Source organism: Salvelinus sp. IW2-2015, linkage group LG18 (assembly GCF_002910315.2).
Source record: "Salvelinus sp. IW2-2015 linkage group LG18, ASM291031v2, whole genome shotgun sequence".
Classification (NCBI taxonomy): domain Eukaryota; kingdom Metazoa; phylum Chordata; class Actinopteri; order Salmoniformes; family Salmonidae; genus Salvelinus; species Salvelinus sp. IW2-2015.
This window is the reverse complement of record NC_036858.1, coordinates 57,672,861-57,690,808: the sequence shown is the minus strand read 5'-3', so window position 1 is coordinate 57,690,808 and position 17,948 is coordinate 57,672,861. Positions and strand designations below refer to the sequence as shown.

The following is a 17,948-nucleotide window of genomic DNA, read 5'->3' as shown; positions in this document are numbered from 1 at the left end:
TCACTAGGCACTGTATGTTCACATATGGTGGAAAAAATGTGACAAAGAGGGAATTACATCCATGGAATGGGAAACAGATGTTCTTCACAGAAAGTGACATTTTTATCCCTCTCTCTGGGTTTAACATACGGACTGTGACATGTGAGGAGACCAGGGGGGAGCTGACTGCGTCTGAATGACTGCAAACCTCTAGCTGGAATCTCTCTCTCTCTCTCTCTCTCTCTCTCTCTCTCTCTCTCTCTCTCTCTCTCTCTCTCTCCTCTCTCTCTCCTCTCTCTCTCTCTCTCTCTCTCTCTCTCTCTCTCTCTCTCTCTCTCTCTCTCTCTCTCTCTCTCTCTCTCTCTCTCTCTCTCTCTCTCTCTCTCTCTCTCTCTCTCTCTCTCTCTCTCTCTCTCTCTCTCTCTCTCTCTCTCTCTCTCTCTCTCTCTCTCTCTCCTCTCTCTCTCCCTCCCTCTCTCTCTCTTCTTTCCTTCCTCTCGTCTCTCTCACTCTCTCTCTCTCTCTCTCTCTCTCTCTCTCTCTCTCTCTCTCTCATAGAGAGAACCAAGGCTTGTGCCTTTTCTATGCTGTTACATCACAATCTCTCTGTCTGTGTGTTCATGGGTGCTGCTGTATTGTGCTGTTGATCCATAGCGTCTGCTTTGAGTGAATGAAACGTGAGAGGGACATATCAATTCCTCACTACACCTTTTGGCCAATGTTGAAAATATGTATTTTCCACCAGAAATACTTATTTTCAACCAAAAATACGTTTCAACTTTGCATCCTTCTGGCCCATGCACAGGAAACATGCACCCACACATGCAGGGAAATATTTGCTGTTGCACACTAGGATCTATAGAATAAAATAATATTATGTGAAACATCAAGGATGTGCAACTTAGTAGCCTATTATTGTCATTTATTTTAATGTAAAGTTAGAAGTTATAACATGTAGGCTAAGGAAAATGAATTAAATCACATCATGATTTGCAGTGGCGACCCATCATTCAGGACAGGTGGGGCTGAGCCCCCGCCTGTTTAGCAAAAACAATTTAATTTCATGCTTGTTTTGCATGTTATTTAATGTGTCACATATCAGTTTGCAAACAATGTAAAAAGAAAATAAATTATTTTTTGCTTTCTTGAGTAAGGCAGCTCCAAAATGCAGGTGTTTCAGCCTAGCTCAGTGCTTTCTGTGGTGGTGGGGCAGCCAGGGGAAAATATGGAGCGTAGGGGTTGGTAATGATCTCTAGTTACGCCGTGATTGAGTAATGCTCTCTAGTTATGCCATGATTGGCTCAGTATTCTGTCACTCATGGGAACACTACGTCACAGCCAAATCTAAGAGTAGACTATGTAAGTGTATAGCAGCCCATGTGCCTCACCCTAATAATTTGGTCCCTTTTGGTCCCCAAAACTTGCCTACTGTTCCGACTTGGTGGTGCACATGTAGCCTATAGCCTGTTTCAGAGAAATGTAATCATTGAATATTGTAAGTGCTTTCATTGTCTGCTTAAATGCCCCCTTTATTTATCCTATGGTTTTGACTTGGTATACAGGGAGAATACTGTAAGGATGGCCCATGTTCGGAATTATGTTGCATAACATTTCAAAAGTGCTGAACAAATAGTTATATTGACTGCCCTAGCTGGGTCATTCATGTCTTAATTGAAATTACGGATTGCCTCTTATCTGCTCGTCGTCCCCTGATGCCATAATTTGTACATCTCAATTGTCAGCAGATACCTAATTTGTTTAAGCAAGTCAGCCATTTCAACTATGTTTTTTTTTAAAGCAGTAAGAGGCTGAATGACCTGTTTTGCTGCCAGACAGGGCTCCCCTGATAGATAGGTTTAGCAGTGGTAAGATTCCCTCCAGGTTAAAAGAAAGCTCTTCTTTTGGGACAACTTTATCTAGGCCCTAACAGTTTGGGCACCGTTTGTCACTGTTATAGTGCAATTAATGTACTGTTTAGTGTTGTGTTGTGGCTTTGCTGGCATGAATCTAAAACATAGATTTTTTTGACCCACCAAGATTTACATGCTAAAATCGCCACTGATGATTTGATGAATTGTGACAGTTATAGCCAGGGCAGGCTACTCAAACCCTAACTAATTTTGATTAGTGAGATATTAAAGCATAACGCTGGTTCATCGTGATAAACTGATCTTGCTCAATTGCTCACCCGCAAATAGGCTATAGTGGCCCAGCTATAGAGCATCACCCCCTCCCCTGCAGTCTTTGGAGCAGAGTGAAACACCAGCTCAGTCAGAAATTATATTTGGGAACGCAACATTAGCAAGCAAGATGGCGCTCTCGCTGTCAGCACACAGACATCTCCCGCTCTGTGCTCGCGCTATTAGTGCAACACCTATGAGAAGCTGGTATTACTTTTAGGCGAATGAGTGATTGATTCATAGTTGAGCCATTGTTGTTGATATCATCATCAAAGGACATCGCATTCGGACGAGTTAATCTATATATGGGATGATACACTGGACCTGTCCGCGGTTTGCTGCAGCAGCAGAGACCACAGGGAATAGCATCAATTTAAATACTGTGCGGTATCCCGTAACCGCACTCACTGTGGCGGTGGCACTTTGCAGCGACAATCTCTACACATTCTCCACAATTGGATGGCAATAGGAAAACGGTAAATTGCACTGGAGAGGCTGATTCATTCTGTCAACATCTGCTTCTAAATCCGATTGTTATTTTATGCCTGGCAAAATATGGAGGAGCGCTTTGAAACGCAAAGAACGGGTTTGAATGGGCAAAAATGCAGCTTTTCTCTCTACCATTTCTTTGATTAGAAGCTACCTGCAATAGTGTCTCTGCAACACCAGTAACTCCCCCATGGCGAGGAAGATGTTGGCGATTCTGCTGATGGTCATCATGTCTTCATCATTCTTCGTCCCCGGGTTTGCCCTCAGTTCCCATTTCAATTTAGGTGAGTTCTAACTGAAATGCCGACATTCCATTACTTGATGGAATTAGAATACCAAGTGTCTTTGTAAGTAATGTTTGTCTAGCTCAGAAAGATAATCGTGTCATCATGTTTATTACATTTACCACTGTCAGGTCCACAAAAGCATGCATTAGTAGGCTAAATACATTGTAGCGGTTCAATTATAAAGGTGGCAGACTGACAGTCATTTGTGTGCATGTGTGTGTGTGTGAGAGAGAGAGAGCCTTCCCTTGCACCTGTGGGTGAACCTACTTAGTAGGATTGGCCATTCAACTGTGACAGTAGCCTAATATCTCATAGTATTCATCTTTTAACCTTCTGCAAAGTACTGGCAGGCCTGGGCACTCCTAAAAGCCAGTGATTTATCCCGTTCAATCCTTAGACTTCCCTGCTAGGTTAAAGCATTAGAGGTAGGAGATGAAGGTGAAAGGTAAGGTAGCCTACAGAGGGATTTTCTGCAAGAAGCATATTGGAGGGTGTACTGTCTGTAGATCCAGTCAGATCAGAAAGAGGAAAATCAGGAGTTTAAAAGAATGAATGAATGAATGAATGAATGAATGACAACACCATAGATTGCACTCTTATACTGATTCACCTGTAAGTGTATTTAAGTTCAAGAAAGTCTCACCACCCAGAACCAAATCATCTCGAATCTTGAAACTGTCACGAGAGACAAGTGAATGCTTGGTACCTGCAGGACTGTAGACAGGTTTTTTTCTCAAGGAAGGAAGTGCTGCTGTTGGTATGGCTCCAGTGAGTTTCTTCCCATAACTAGATGCGGTAAAGGGGTCAATGGAATGCATACTCGAATTTAAAGGGAAGGTTCACCAATTTGGAATGTTATATTGTTTTTGTTCATATCTGAGGGATGTTCTATCAATTCCCTGGGTCATTTCATGTTTTCATGTGTATCTGAGTTATTGGCATTCAAGCAGACAGACATCTGGCTGGTATTACGTACCACTGTGATAAAGTCTCTCTCACTACACTGGAAGTTAATAGGAATACGAATTTTAGATCTTGAAAAGGTCTTTCATACATGTCAGATTTCAATACTGGCCGATGTCATAACTCGGGAAGATGTCTTCTCTCGAATGAGCCGTTGATCATATTTTTGCGATATTCCTACCTCGAGAAATGTGCAATTTAACGTAGGTTCTAGCACATTTTTCCTATTTGTCAGCCTCTTTAGTCCAGGGTGCATTGTATGGTGCCGTTGCCAGAGATATTATAGAAAGGAGATAGGAATCCAATGAATGAAGGAACGTATAACGCCCCACCCAGCAGACTGTCGACCAATCGTATTCACGCAGTCATGCCGCATCACATGGTTGCTAAGCAAATCATCATGCAATCCCTTCTCAAAGTCAGTGTATGTGTCAAAACGTGCCTATTTTCCTCGAAAGTACATAGTGTCACGATTCAAAAGCTGTACGATATTACAGATAGCAAGTTAATTATCTCACATCTCTGAAAATATTTGTAATGTTGTTCTTCTTGTTGACCAAATTCATGCTAATTTTGGGTGTTCGAGCTAGCGCCCAATAGACTCCCATTCACTGAAGGAGAGCTCCTTGTCCAAGAATCGCCCAGAATGCACTGCCCGGCCCATTGACATAGCATGGGCAATGTTTCCCATCTCCTCAAAAGTATATCTGCAGTTGCGAATGTCAGACTCCACTCTGTGAGGCACATTGTTCTGCAGGTTGAACAGGGTGAGATTGTAGACTCCTAAATTGATAGTGCAGTTTGTTTGGTTGATTTTACAGCTAAATACAGTTGAAGTCAGAAGTTTACATACACCTTAGCCAAATACATTTAAACTCAGTTTTTCACAATTTCTAACATTTAATCCTAGTAAAATGTCCCTGTCTTAGGTCAGTTAGGATCACCACATTATTTTAAGAATGTGAAATGTCAGAATATTAGTAGAGAGAATGATTTATTTCGGCTTTTATTTCTTTCATCACATTCCCAGTGGGTCAGAAGTTTACATACACTCAATTAGTATTTGGTAGCATTGCCTTTAAATTGTTTAACTTGGGTCAAACGTTTCGGGTAGCCTTCCACAAGCCCATTCCTCCTGCTCGCACACGCTTTGTCAGTTCTGCCCACAAATCTTCTATAGGATTGAGGTCAGGGCTTTGTGATGGCCATTCCAATACCTTGACTTTGTTGTTCTTAAGCCATTTTGCCACACATTTGGCAAAACCGTGCTTCACGGTTGGCATGGTGTTCTTCGGCTTGCAAGCATCCCCTTTTTTCCTCCAAACATAACAATGGTCATTTTGGTCAAACAGTTATATTTTTGTTTCATCAGACCAGAGGACATTTCGCCAAAAAGTACGATCTTTGTCCCCATGTGCAGTTGCAAACGGTACTCTGTTTTTTTTTATGGCGGTTTTGGAGCAGTGGCGTCTTCCTTGCTGAGCGGCCTTTCAGGTTATGTTGATATAAGACTCGTTTTACTGTAGATATATATACTTTTGTACCTGTTTCCTTCGGCATCTTCACAAGGTCCTTTGCTGTTGTTCTGGGATTGATTTGCACTTTTCGCACCAAAGTACGTTCATCTCTAGGAGACAGAACGTTTCTCCTTCCTAAGCGGTATGATGGCTGCGTGGTCCCATGGTGTTTATACTTGCGTACTATTGTCTTTACAGATGAACGTGGTACCTTCAGGCGTTTGTAAATTGCTCCCAAGGATGAAACAGACTTGTGGAGGTCTACAATTTGATTTTCTGAGGTCTTGGCTGAGTTATTTAGATTTTCCCATGATGTCGAGCAAAGAGGCACTGAGTTTGAAGGTAGGCCTTGAAATACATCCACAGGTACACCTCCAATTGACTCAAATGATGTCAATTAGCCTATCAGAAGCTTCTAAAGCCATGACATAATTTTCTGGATTTTCCAAGCTGTTTAAAACCTGTTATGGCTGCAAGCCCGACGCCGGTACACCTATGACAACATCCAGCTCAAGTGCAGGGCGCGAAATTCAAAATCTATTTTTTTTAAATATTTAACTTTCACACATTAACAAGTCCAATACAGCATTTGAAAGATAAACATCTTGTGAATCCAGCCAACATGTCCGATTTTTAAAATGTTTTACAGAGAAAACACCACATATATTTATGTTAGTTCACCACCAAATAAAAAAGAGGACAGACATTTTTCACAGCACAAGTAGGATGCAGGTAGCATGCACAAGCCAACCTAACTAACCTAGAACCAACCTAAATAACCTAGAAAAAACTCCCTCAGATGACAGTCCTATAACATGTTACACAATAAATCTATGTTTTGTTCAAAAAATTTGCATATTTTAGCTATAAATCAGTTTTACATTACTGCTACCATCATAGCTACAGTCAGAAATCGCACGGGAGTAGCCAGAGAAAATACAGACACCAACGTCAACTACCTAATTACACATCATAAAACATTTCAGAAAAATATATGGTGGATAGCAAATGAAAGACAAAGATCTTGTGAATACAGCCAATATTTCCGATTTTTAAAATGTTTTACAGCGAAAACACCACATATATTTATGTTAGCTCACCACCAAATACAAAAGACAGACAGACATTTTTCACAGCAACGGTAGCATGCAAGTAGCATGCACAAAGCTAACCTAACTAACCTAGAACCAACCTAAATAACCTAGAAAAAACTCCCTCAGATGACAGTCCTATAACATGTTACACAATAAATCTATGTTTTGTTCGAAAAATTTGCATATTTTAGCTATAAATCAGTTTTACATTACTGCTACCATCATAGCTACAGTCAGAAATCGCACGGGAGTAGCCAGAGAAAATACAGACACCAACGTCAACTACCTAATTACTCATCATAAAACATTTCAGAAAAATATATGGTGGATAGCTAATGAAAGACAAAGATCTTGTGAATACAGCCAATATTTCCGATTTTTGAAGTGTTTTACAGCGAAAACACAATATATCGTTATATTAGCTTACTACAATAGCTAACACACAGCAGCATTGATTCTAGACAAACGGTAGCGATAGCACAGTTCGACAGATATATGAAATCGCATCCCAAATTGGGTCCTTATCTTTGTTGATCTTCCATCAGAATGTTGTACAAGGGGTCCTTTCTTCAGAACCGTCTTTGTTTGGATCCAGAACYAACTATTTCCCTCTTGAATTAGCAAGCACACTGGCCGTGCGGCGCTAACCTCTCCTTGAACAAATTCCTCCAAAGCATCACGTCTAAAGTCCCGAATAAATTTCAATAATATAATTAAACTATATTGAAAAAACATACTTTAGGATGATATTGTGACATGTATCAAATAAAATCGAAGCCGGAGATCATATTCACCTATAACGACGGTTTTCCAGGAGGCGACTCCAGGTCCAACTTCGCGCCTTCCCCAAAAATTTTATGGCGCACTTCTCACTCCAAGAGGTTGTATTCAATCCCAGAACGAGATAATCAAGTCATTTCTGCTCTCACTTCCGCATGACACCCAGGGGAAGGTGTATGACGTGTTTCTACAGTCCTAAGTGACATGCCCTTTTATAGACAAGCTCTTGAAGAGAGACKTCGCTTTTGGAAATCTCACTTCCGGATAGGAAATGGMCTGTAAAAAGAGTTCTGTTTCACTTAGAGAAATAATTCAAACGGTTTTAGAAACTAGAGAGTGTTTTCTATCCAATAGTAATAATAATATGCATATTGTACAAGCAAGAATTGAGTACGAGGCCGTTTGAAAATGGGCACCTCTTTCCAGTTATTCAATACGCCCCCTGCAGCCATAACAAGTTAAAGACACAGTCAACTTAGTGTATGTAAACTTCTGACCCACTGGAATTGTGATACAGTGAATTATATGTGAAATAATCTGTCTGTCAACAATTGTTGGAAAAATTACTTGTCATGCACAAAGTAGATGTCCTAACCGCCTTGCCAAAATTATAGTTTGTTAACAAGAAATTTGTGGAGTGGTTGAAAAACGAGTTTTAATGACTCCAACCTAAGTGTATCTAACCTTCCAACTTCAACTGTAGCTACTTTACATGCTGATATTGTCTTTGGTATTACTGTGTGTAGCTTTGTTTGCTTGCTACCTAGCTAGCTAGCCAGCCAGCCAGCCCATAGAGAGAGCATTGCATTGTGGATTTTGTAGTCGACTTGAGCTGCAACAGATTTCCACCCCCAAAAATGTTATAGTGCAAAAGTTTATTCTTAAAAATATTGTTCTCACATATTAGTGTTATTTAACACTGTAAATTAAAGGAATGATTGGTTTTTGTTAGATTTTTCGACTCGGAGTATGGATCGATCGAAGTCGACCAAAACAATGGGATTGTCATGGAAACACGTGTGGGAAAGTGCTGCTGGGGAAAGATCACACATTTCCTCATTGCCCCCCAGCAAAATTAGCCTACATTTAGGCTATTGTTTATATGTGTTTTTCACACTATGTTGAGGTAAAACTCTGAGTATAATGCTAGTATGGATGTCAACCCCAACACATGTTCATGTCATCGTCACCAATCAACTGTATTACAGTTAAACATTATTTTGACTACCACCACCAATTTCTGTATGCAGACTGAAGTAACCACATTGTGGGCCTGTTACAACACATAAATCATGACGGATTTGACAAATATTCACTTTGTTAGATAAGATTTGTTGAGCCTTTTCAAGAAACCTTGCTTCCTCTTGGAGCTCACAATTCCAAGTGGCTGTGGCTTTGTTGATGACATGTGAATTAATTTGGTCCATGGTTGTTCAGCTGTGGACAATAATGTTAGCAGGAGGTGCTAGTTAGCCTGTTCTGTCATTGTTTGTCTTGTTGCCTGTCTGAAGTGCAGTATATGGCCTATATTGGCCATCTTTCTCTGGAGATCTGAAAATAAATGACAATAAGTGAAAATAAGTTTCAGTTGTTTTGGACAGTACATTATTTCATTCTCTGCTCCTCCATATACAGTTATGAATTGCGGAACTCTCTATTTCACTATCTTAGTGTGTTTATTGAATTGTGTAAATCCCCAGGCTCGTTCAGCCCCTTCCCTTCCTCCCTCGTCTGGTACTGGCAGAGGGCTAATGAAAGAATGATGTGCTCCATTCTCTAGCCCTCCAAATCAAATCAAAGTTTATTTGTCACGTGCGCCGAATGCAACAGGTTACAGCTTACTTACAGGCCCTTACCAACGGTGCAATTTTAAAGTAAAAAATAGGTATTAGGTGAACAATAGTGTTGTGTCTTTGGCATCATTAAATGAAGACTTTTAGTTTTTATCAAAGATTCTCTGTAATTAGTATTACGCGATTAAACTGATTAATCATGTAACTGTCATTAACTAGGAAGTCGGGGCACCAAGGAAAATATTCAGATTAAAGATATTTTATATCTGATCAATTAGTCTTCGAATTAATGAATTATTTACTTTACCTCACGTTAGTCTCATTCCAAACGTCGTCAATTGTTGGTTATCTGCACGAACCCAGTCTTCACTATGAGTCATCCATACATCAATTGTCTTAAATCATTTATTTTTTACTAACTAAGTAATTCACAGAAATGCATAAACAAACAAACAAAGTAAATATGGTTACAAGAAATGATAGGAGAATGTGCCCTAGTGGGCTAAACCGGCATGGCGGCTTGTTAGACAAAAGGGGGAGTGGGGGTCACCTGAGATTAGACAGAACAAGGTTGATAATTATAACAATTGAAATGCTAATCCTTTGCACATGAACGCTCACTTCGGGAATAATTGCAATCAATATATATATTTACGTTCAGTGTGTCGTCGGGATCTTTGTTGAAAGTTAGTTTCTGTTGGAGAGTTTTCGTCCTCTCTCTCTCTCTCTGTCGTGGTTAGAGTGGATAGTTCAGAGCGACATTCATTCATGTTGTTGTAGAATAGATGTTTTGGCGGTTGTCGTTCTTCGCGTTCAATGATACCGAATTCCTAGCTGCAGACTAGTAATTAATATCAAAGACTTGTTCTTATTCTGTCGGTATCGATAGTCTAAGAGTTTTAACCTGCTGTCTGCCCGGGGTTCCGCTAGCCCCCAACATTCCACCGAAATTCAAAAAATATTTTTTTGAAATATTTAACTTCCACACATTAACAAGTCCAATACAGCAATGAAAGATACACATCTTGTGAATCCAGCCAACATGTCCGATTTTTTAATGTTTACAGCGCAAACACCACGTATATTTATGTTAGCTCACCACCAATACAAAAAGCACAGACATTTCTTTCACAGCACGGTAGCTTGCACAAAACCCCAAATAGAATAGAATTAGTCACTAACCAAGAAACAACTTCATCAGATGACAGTCTATAACATGTTATAACAATAAATCGATGTTTTGTTCAAAAAATTTGCATATTTCAGGTATAAATCATAGTTTTACATTGCAGCTACAATCACAAATATCACCAAAGCAGCTAGAACAATTACAGAGACCAACGTGAAATACCTAAATACTCATCATAAAACATTTACGAAAAATACATGGTGTACAGCAAATGAAAGACAAACATCTTGTGAATCCGCCAATATTTCAGATTTTTTAAGTGTTTAACAGCGAAAACACAATATAGCATTATATTAGCTTACTACAATAGCCAACCACACAACCGCATTCATTCACGCAAAGGTAGCGATAGCGATAAAACCAGCAACAGATATCACTTTATTCACTAACCTTGACAACTTCATCAGATGACAGTCCTATAACATATATTACACAATACATACAGTGGGGAGAACAAGTATTTGATACACTGCCGATTTTGCAGGTTTCCTACTTACAAAGCATGTAGAGGTCTGTAATTTTTATCATAGGTACATTCAACTGTGAGAGACGGATCTAAAACAAACTCAGAAAATCACATTGTATGATTTTTAAGTAATTAATTTGCATTTTATTGCATGACATAAGTATTTGACATCCTACCAACCAGTAAGATTCCGGCTCTCACAACACTGTTCGTTTTTCTTTAGAGAAGCCCTCCTGTTCTCCACTCATTACCTGTATTAACTGCACCTGTTTGATCGTTACCTGTATAAAAGACACCTGTCCACACACTCAATCAAACAGACTCCAACCTCTCCACAATGGCCAGACCAGAGAGCTGTGTAAGGACATCAAGGATCAAATTGTAGACCTGCACAAGGCTGGGATGGGCTACAGGACAATAGGCAAGCAGCTTGGTGAGAAGGCAACAACTGTTGGCGCAATTATTAGAAAATGGAAGAAGTTCAAGATGACGGTCATCACCCCTCGTCTGGGGCTCCATGCAAGATCTCACCTCGTGGGCATCAATGATCATGAGGAAGGTGAGGGATCAGCCCAGAACTACACGGCAGGACCTGGTCAATGACCTGAAGAGAGCTGGGACCACAGTCTCAAAGAAAACCAATAGTACACACTACGCCGTCATGGATTAAATCCTGCAGTGCACGCAAGGTCCCTCTGCTCAAGCCAGCGCATGTCCAGGACCGTCTGAGTTTGCCAATGACCATCTGGATTATCCAGAGGAGGAATGGGAGAGGTCATGTGGTCTGATGAGACAAAAATTGAGTTTTTGGTCTAAACTCCACTCGCCGTGTTTGGAAGAAGAAGAAGGATGAGTACAACCCAAAACACCATCCCAACCGTGAAGCATGGAGGTGGAAACATCATTCTTTGGGGATGCTTTTCTGCAAAGGGGACAGGACGACTGCACCGTATTGAGGGGAGGATGGTGGGCCATGTATCGCGAGATCTTGGCCAAGAACCTCCTTCCCTAAGTAAGAGCATTGAAGATGGGGTCATGGCTGGGTCTTCCAGCATGACAATGACCCGAAACACACAGCCAGGGCACTAAGGAGTGGCTCCGTAAGAAGCATCTCAAGGTCCCGGAGTGGCCTAGCCAGTCTCCAGCCCTGACCCAATAGAAAATCTTTGGAGGGAGCTGAAAGTCCGTATTGCCAGCGACAGCCCGAAACCTGAAGGATCTGGAGAAGGTATGTATGGAGGAGGAGTGGGCCAAACATCCTGCTGCAGTGTGTACAAACTGGTCAAGAACTACAGGAAACGTATGATCTCTGTAATTGCAAACAAAGGTTTCTGTACCAAATATTAAGTTCTGCTTTTCTGATGTATCAAATATTATGTCATGCAATAAAATGCTAATTAATTACTTAAAAAATCATACAATGTGATTTTCTGGATTTTTGTTTTAGATTCCGTCTCTCACAGTTGAAGTGTACCTATGATAAAAAATTACAGACCTCTATATGCTTTGTAAGTGAAAACCTGCAAAATCGGCAGTGTATCAAATACTTGTTCTCCCCACTGTATATGTTTTGTTCGAAATGTGCATATTTAGCGTACAAATCGTGGTTTTACAATGTGAATACGTAGCCAAACTGCAAAAATTATCCGGATATATTTCTGACACTCACCTAATCTAATCAAAGAACTCATCATAAACTTTACTAAAAAATACATGTTGTACAGCAAATGAAAGCTACACTAGTTCTTAATGCAATCGCCGTTTTAGAATTCTAAAAATAACTTTAGTACGACATACAGCTTACGTTATAGCGAGACAGCGCCTGCAATGAGGGCGGAAAATAGTACTAAACATTTTCCACAGAAATACGAAATAACATCATAAATGGTTCCTACTTTTGCTGAGCTTCCATCAGAATCTTGTACAAGGGGTCCTTTGTKCAGAARAATCGTTGTTTGGTTTTAGAATGTCCTTTTCTCCTGTCGAATTAGCAACCAAAGCTAGCCAAGTGGCYCGAAGCTGTCCATCTTCACCAAACGCAGAGAACGGAAAKCYCCAAAACTCCCYATAAACMTTCAATAATCTGATAAAACCATATTGAAAAAACATACTTTACGATGATATTATCACATGTATCAAATAAAATCAAAGCCGGAGATATTAGCCGTCTATACCGAAAGCTTTTCAGAAGGCAATCCAGGGTTCCTTCCCGTGCCTTGCTGAACAAAGGAAATTTGGGGTCACGTCATTCCAAGAGCTCTTGTTCGACCTCAGATCAAGCTAGACACCCCATTCCACCTCTCACTGCCTCTTGACATCTAGTGGAAGGCGTATGAAGTGCATGTATATCCATAGATTTCAAGCAAATGAATAGGAAGGCCCTGGAACAGAGCCTCGATTTCAGATTTTTCACTTCCTGAAAGGAAGTTTGCTGCAAAATGAGTTCTGTTTTACTCACAGATATAATTATGTTTTAGAAACTTGAGAGTGTTTCCTATCCAATAGTAATAATAATATGCATATTGTACGATCTAGAATAGAGTACGAGGCCGTTTAAATTGGGCACGATTTTTTCCCAAAGTGAAAACAGCGCCCCCCTATCCCAAAGAAGTTAACCACGTGGTATGGTTAAAAGATTCAGCAATGGTCTGCAACCTTTGCTCTCTCGTAATGGAGAAAAACATGGTCTACTTGAGGAATTCTCAAGATTGGGGTTTTATTCGGAATTGCAGAAAAGGGGCTGTCCCAGGATGCCTGACCCTAACTGGGTTCATGGGCAGACCTCTGATTTAGTTCAACTCAAAAGGGAATTGGAGTTTCCTTCATTAAACAGTCCAAAATCACATTACACAATTTTACAAACAGTATCATACTCACTCATTCATCTTATACAACAATTAGATGTAAACCTCATATCTGAGGCTATTATATAAACAGCGTTATGGTAATGTGGCCCCACCGTCTCCCATGAGCTTCCCCAAGTTGTAACAAACGGGCCAGTTCGTAGCTGGATTCTTCACCGATCTTTTATACCTTCTCCGGAACGTAAACGTTGTTCGGACCTCAAGTTCTGTGAGGTGGAAGAAATTAATTTGTTCTCTATGAAACTTCACTCTATCTCTATACTGTGTGGCCATGAGGCAGGGTCTTCCCTAGGAATTTACGACCTCACTGACCACAGCAGCCTAGTTGTAGGGGGCAGGGAGAGGGGGATGGGTCTTTCTGTACCCAAAGAGGGCAACGTCATGACAATAGATAAGTAAAGAAATAAAAAACAACAGTAAAAAGACAGTGAAAAATAACAGTAGCGAGGCTGTATACAGTAGCGAGGCAATAAGAGTAGTGAGGCTATATACAGGCACCGGTTAGTTGGGCTAATTGAGGTAGTATGTACATATAGGTATGGTTAAAGTGACTATGCATATATGATAAACAGAGATTAGCAGTAGCGTAAAGAGGGGTTGGTGGGTGGCTGGGACACAATGCAGATTGTCCATGTAGCCAATGTGCTGAGGCACCGGTTAGTCGGGCCAATTGAGGTAGTATGTACATGAATGTATAGTTAAAGTGACTGTGCATATATGATAAACAGAGAGTAGCAGCAGTGTAAAGAGGGGTTGGGCGGGGCGGGACAATGCAAATAGTCTGGGTAGCCATTTGATTACCTGTTCAGGAGTCTTATGGCTTGGGGGTAAAAGCTTTTGAGAAGCCTTTTGGTCCTAGTCTTGGCGCACCGGTACCGCTTGCCATGCGGTAGTAGAGAGAATAGTCTATGACTGGGGTGGCTGGGGTCTATGAACATTTTTAGGGCCTTCCTCTGACACCGCCTGGTGTAGAGGTCCTGGATGGCAGGCAGTTTAGCCCCAGTGATGTACTGGGCCGTACGCACTACCCTCTGTAGTGCCTTGCGGTCGGAGGCTTAGCAGTTGCCGTACCAGGCAGTGTTGCAACCAGTCAGGTTGCAGCTGTAGATCCCGTAGAACCTTTTGTAGAACCTGTAGAACCTGTATAACCTTTTGAGGATCTGAGGACCCATGCCAAATCTTTTTAGGTTCCTGAGGTGGAATAGGCTTTGTCGTGCACTCTTCACGACTGTCTTGGTGTGTTTGGACCATTCTAGTTTGTTGGACCATTCTAGTGATGTGGACACCAAGGAACTTGAACCTGCTCCACTATAGCCCCGTCGATGAGAATGGGGGGCGTGCTCGCTCCTCCTTTTCTTGTAGTCCACAATCCTCTCCTTTGTCTTGATTACGTTGAGGGATAGGTTGATATTCTGGCACCACCTGGCCAAGTCTCTGACCTCCTCCCTATAGGCTGTCTCGTTGTTGTCGGTGATCATGCCTACCACTGTTGTGTCATCTGCAAACTTAATGATGGTGTTGGAGTCGTGCCTGGCCACGCAGTCGTGGGTGAACAGGGAGTACAGGATGGGAATGAGCACGCACCCCTGAAGGGCTCCAGTGTTGAGGATCAGCGTGGCGGATGTGTCGTCAGGAAGTCCAGGATCCAGTTGCAGAGGGAGGTGTTTAGTCCCAGGATCCTTAGTTTAGTGATGAGCTTTGTGGGCACTATGGTGTTGAACGCTGAGCTGTAGTCAATGAATAGCATTCTCACGTCGGTGTTCCTTTTGTCCAGGTGGGAAAGGGCAGTGTGGAGTGCAATAGAGATTGCATCATTTGTGGATCTGTTTGGGCTGTATGCAAATTAGAGTGGGTCTAGGGTTTCTGGGATAACTTGTTAATGTGAACCATGAGCAGCCTTTCAAAGCACTTCATTGCTGCGGATATGAGTGCACGTGTCTGTAGTCATTTAGGCAGGTTGCCTTAGTGTTCTTGGGCACAGGGACTATGGTGGTCTGCTTGAAACATGTTGGTATTTGTACCCTGATGAAGACAGCTTGCCTGTCGAAACGATGGTAAATTAAATATTCTTGCATCTGAGCTCCTAGAGTGTGCGGCTCTCCTTTATTTTTAGGCATTACAGACTCAATCAGGGACATGTTGAAAATGTCAGTGAAGACACCTGCCAGTTGGTCAGCACATGCCCGGAGCACACGTCCTGGTAATCCGTCTGACCCTGCGGCCTTGTGAATGTTGACCTGTTTAAAGGTCTTACTCACGTCGGCTACGGAGAGCGTGATCACACAGTCGTCCGGAACAGCTGATGCTCTCATGCATGCCTCAGTTTTGCTTGCCTCAAAGCGAGCATAGAAGGGATATAGCTCGTCTGGTAGGCTCGAGTCACTGTGGCAAGCTCGTGGCTGTGCTTCCCTTTGTAGTCTGTAATGGTTTGCAATCCTGTCATATAAGACGAGCGTCGGAGCAGGTGTAGTCCGATTCAATCTTAGCCCTCTATTGGCGCTTTTGGCTGTTTGGTTGTTCGTTCGGAGGGCAAATAGCAGGATTTCTTCTATGCTTCAGGGTTAGAAGTCAGCACCTAAACAGTAGGTCTGCCTTTTAGCTCAGTGCGAAATGTTTGCCCTGTAATCCACTGGCTCTGGTTGGGGTATGTACGTACAGTCCTGTGGGGTGACGTCCTCGTGCACTTAATCGATGACTCACTGACTGATGTGTGTACTCTCTCAGTGCCATCGGAAGAATCCCCGAACATGTTCCAGTCTTGTGATAGTCAAAACAGTCCTTGTAGTTTAGCATCTGCTTCACTCTGACCAGTTTTATAAAGACCAAGTCACTGGTGCTGTCCTGCTTGCTTTTTATTTTTTGCTGCTGTAAGCAGGAATCAAGGAGGATAGAAATTGTGTTCAGATTTACCAAAATGGAGGGCGGAGGGAGACTTTGTACGCGTTTCTGTGTGTGGAGTACAGGTGATCTAGAAATTTTTTCCCTCTGGTTGCGCAGTTAACATGTTAATAGAAAAGATAGATTTCGTGCACACCTGGTTGTTTTCGTGCACCAGCTGTTGTTAACAAATATGCACAGACCTCCCCCCCCCCTCTCGTTTTACTGTTCTATCTAGCCGGTGCAGCGTATATCCCGCTAACTGAATATCCATGTCATCATTCAGCCACTATTCCATGAAACATTAGATGTTACAGTTTCTGATGTCCCGTTGGTAGGATGTTCGTAATGATACCTTGTCTAATTTATTGTCCAATGATTGTACGTTGGCAAGTAATACTGACGGTAACGGCAGCTTTCCCACTCGCCGTCAGCGGATTCTTACAAGGCACCCCGCTCTGTGTCCTCTGTACTTGCGTCTCTTTCTCGTGCCAATGACGGGGATATTGGCCTTGTCTGGTGTCTGAAGTACATCCTGTGCGTCCTGCTTATTGAAGAAAAAATCTTTGTCTTATCCGAGGTGAATGATCGCTGTCCTGGTATCCAGAAGCTCTTTTTTGTTGTAAGATATAGTGGCAGAAACATTACGTACAAAATAAGTTACAAATGATGCGAAAACACCCCACATTATAGCACATTTGGTTAGACGCCCGTAAAACTGCTGCCATTTCTGCCGGCGCCATTTTTCATTCTCTCCCTCTTCAATTTTTTTGTCAGCACTAGTAATGTCTTGTGGGTAAAATTACTTCCATAGTTATTTTTCCACTTCAATTAATTTCCTTATTTTCCGTTAAGAAAAAAAAAGTGGGGGGGAAATAAACTGACGATGTCACCCTGTGGAGTTACATTATTTTTTATTTGTTTTATTTGACTAGGCAAGTCAGTTAAGAACAAATTCTTATTTACAATGACGGCCTACCCCGGTCAAACCCGGACAACGCTGGCCCAATTGTGCGCCGCCCTATGGGACTCCCAATCACGGCCGGATGTGATTCAGCCTGGATTCGAACCAGGGACTGTAGTGAACGCGTCTTGCACTGAGATACTGTGCCTTCAATCGCTGCGCCACTCGGGAGCCCTAATTATGGGAACCTATTCCCTATATAGTGGACTGCTTTAGACCAGAGCCGCATATGGACGTGTATGTGATGCCATACTGCAGAAAGGATTGCATCTTTGAGTCTGCGAGATGTAGTGTATGTGAAACATAAGCTTCTAATGTTGTAAAGATCAAAATCTTTAATGTCTAATAATGAATCAGGTCATCTGAGAGAAAGAGAGCGAGAAAGTGAGGGAGGGGTGGACAGGGATGAAGAGAGGAAAAGAGAAGGCTGGAGAGAGATTAAGGGGATAGAGGAAAAGAGAAGGCTGGAGAGAGATTAAGGGGATAGAGGAAAAGAGAAGGCTGGA

The 17,948-nt window shown here is 41.8% G+C and overlaps 1 protein-coding gene across 1 annotated transcript in view; it reads left to right on the top strand.

Annotated features, from left to right (window-relative positions):
- The first annotated feature begins 2,294 nt into the window (after window positions 1-2,294).
- The window catches only part of aatkb (apoptosis-associated tyrosine kinase b), an 89,380-nt gene continuing 73,726 nt past the window's right edge, over window positions 2,295-17,948 (top strand). Inside the window, 1 exon segment of the mRNA XM_024008757.2 lies at window positions 2,295-2,932. Coding sequence (XP_023864525.2) covers window positions 2,839-2,932 — 94 coding nt within the window. The 5' untranslated portion in view covers window positions 2,295-2,838.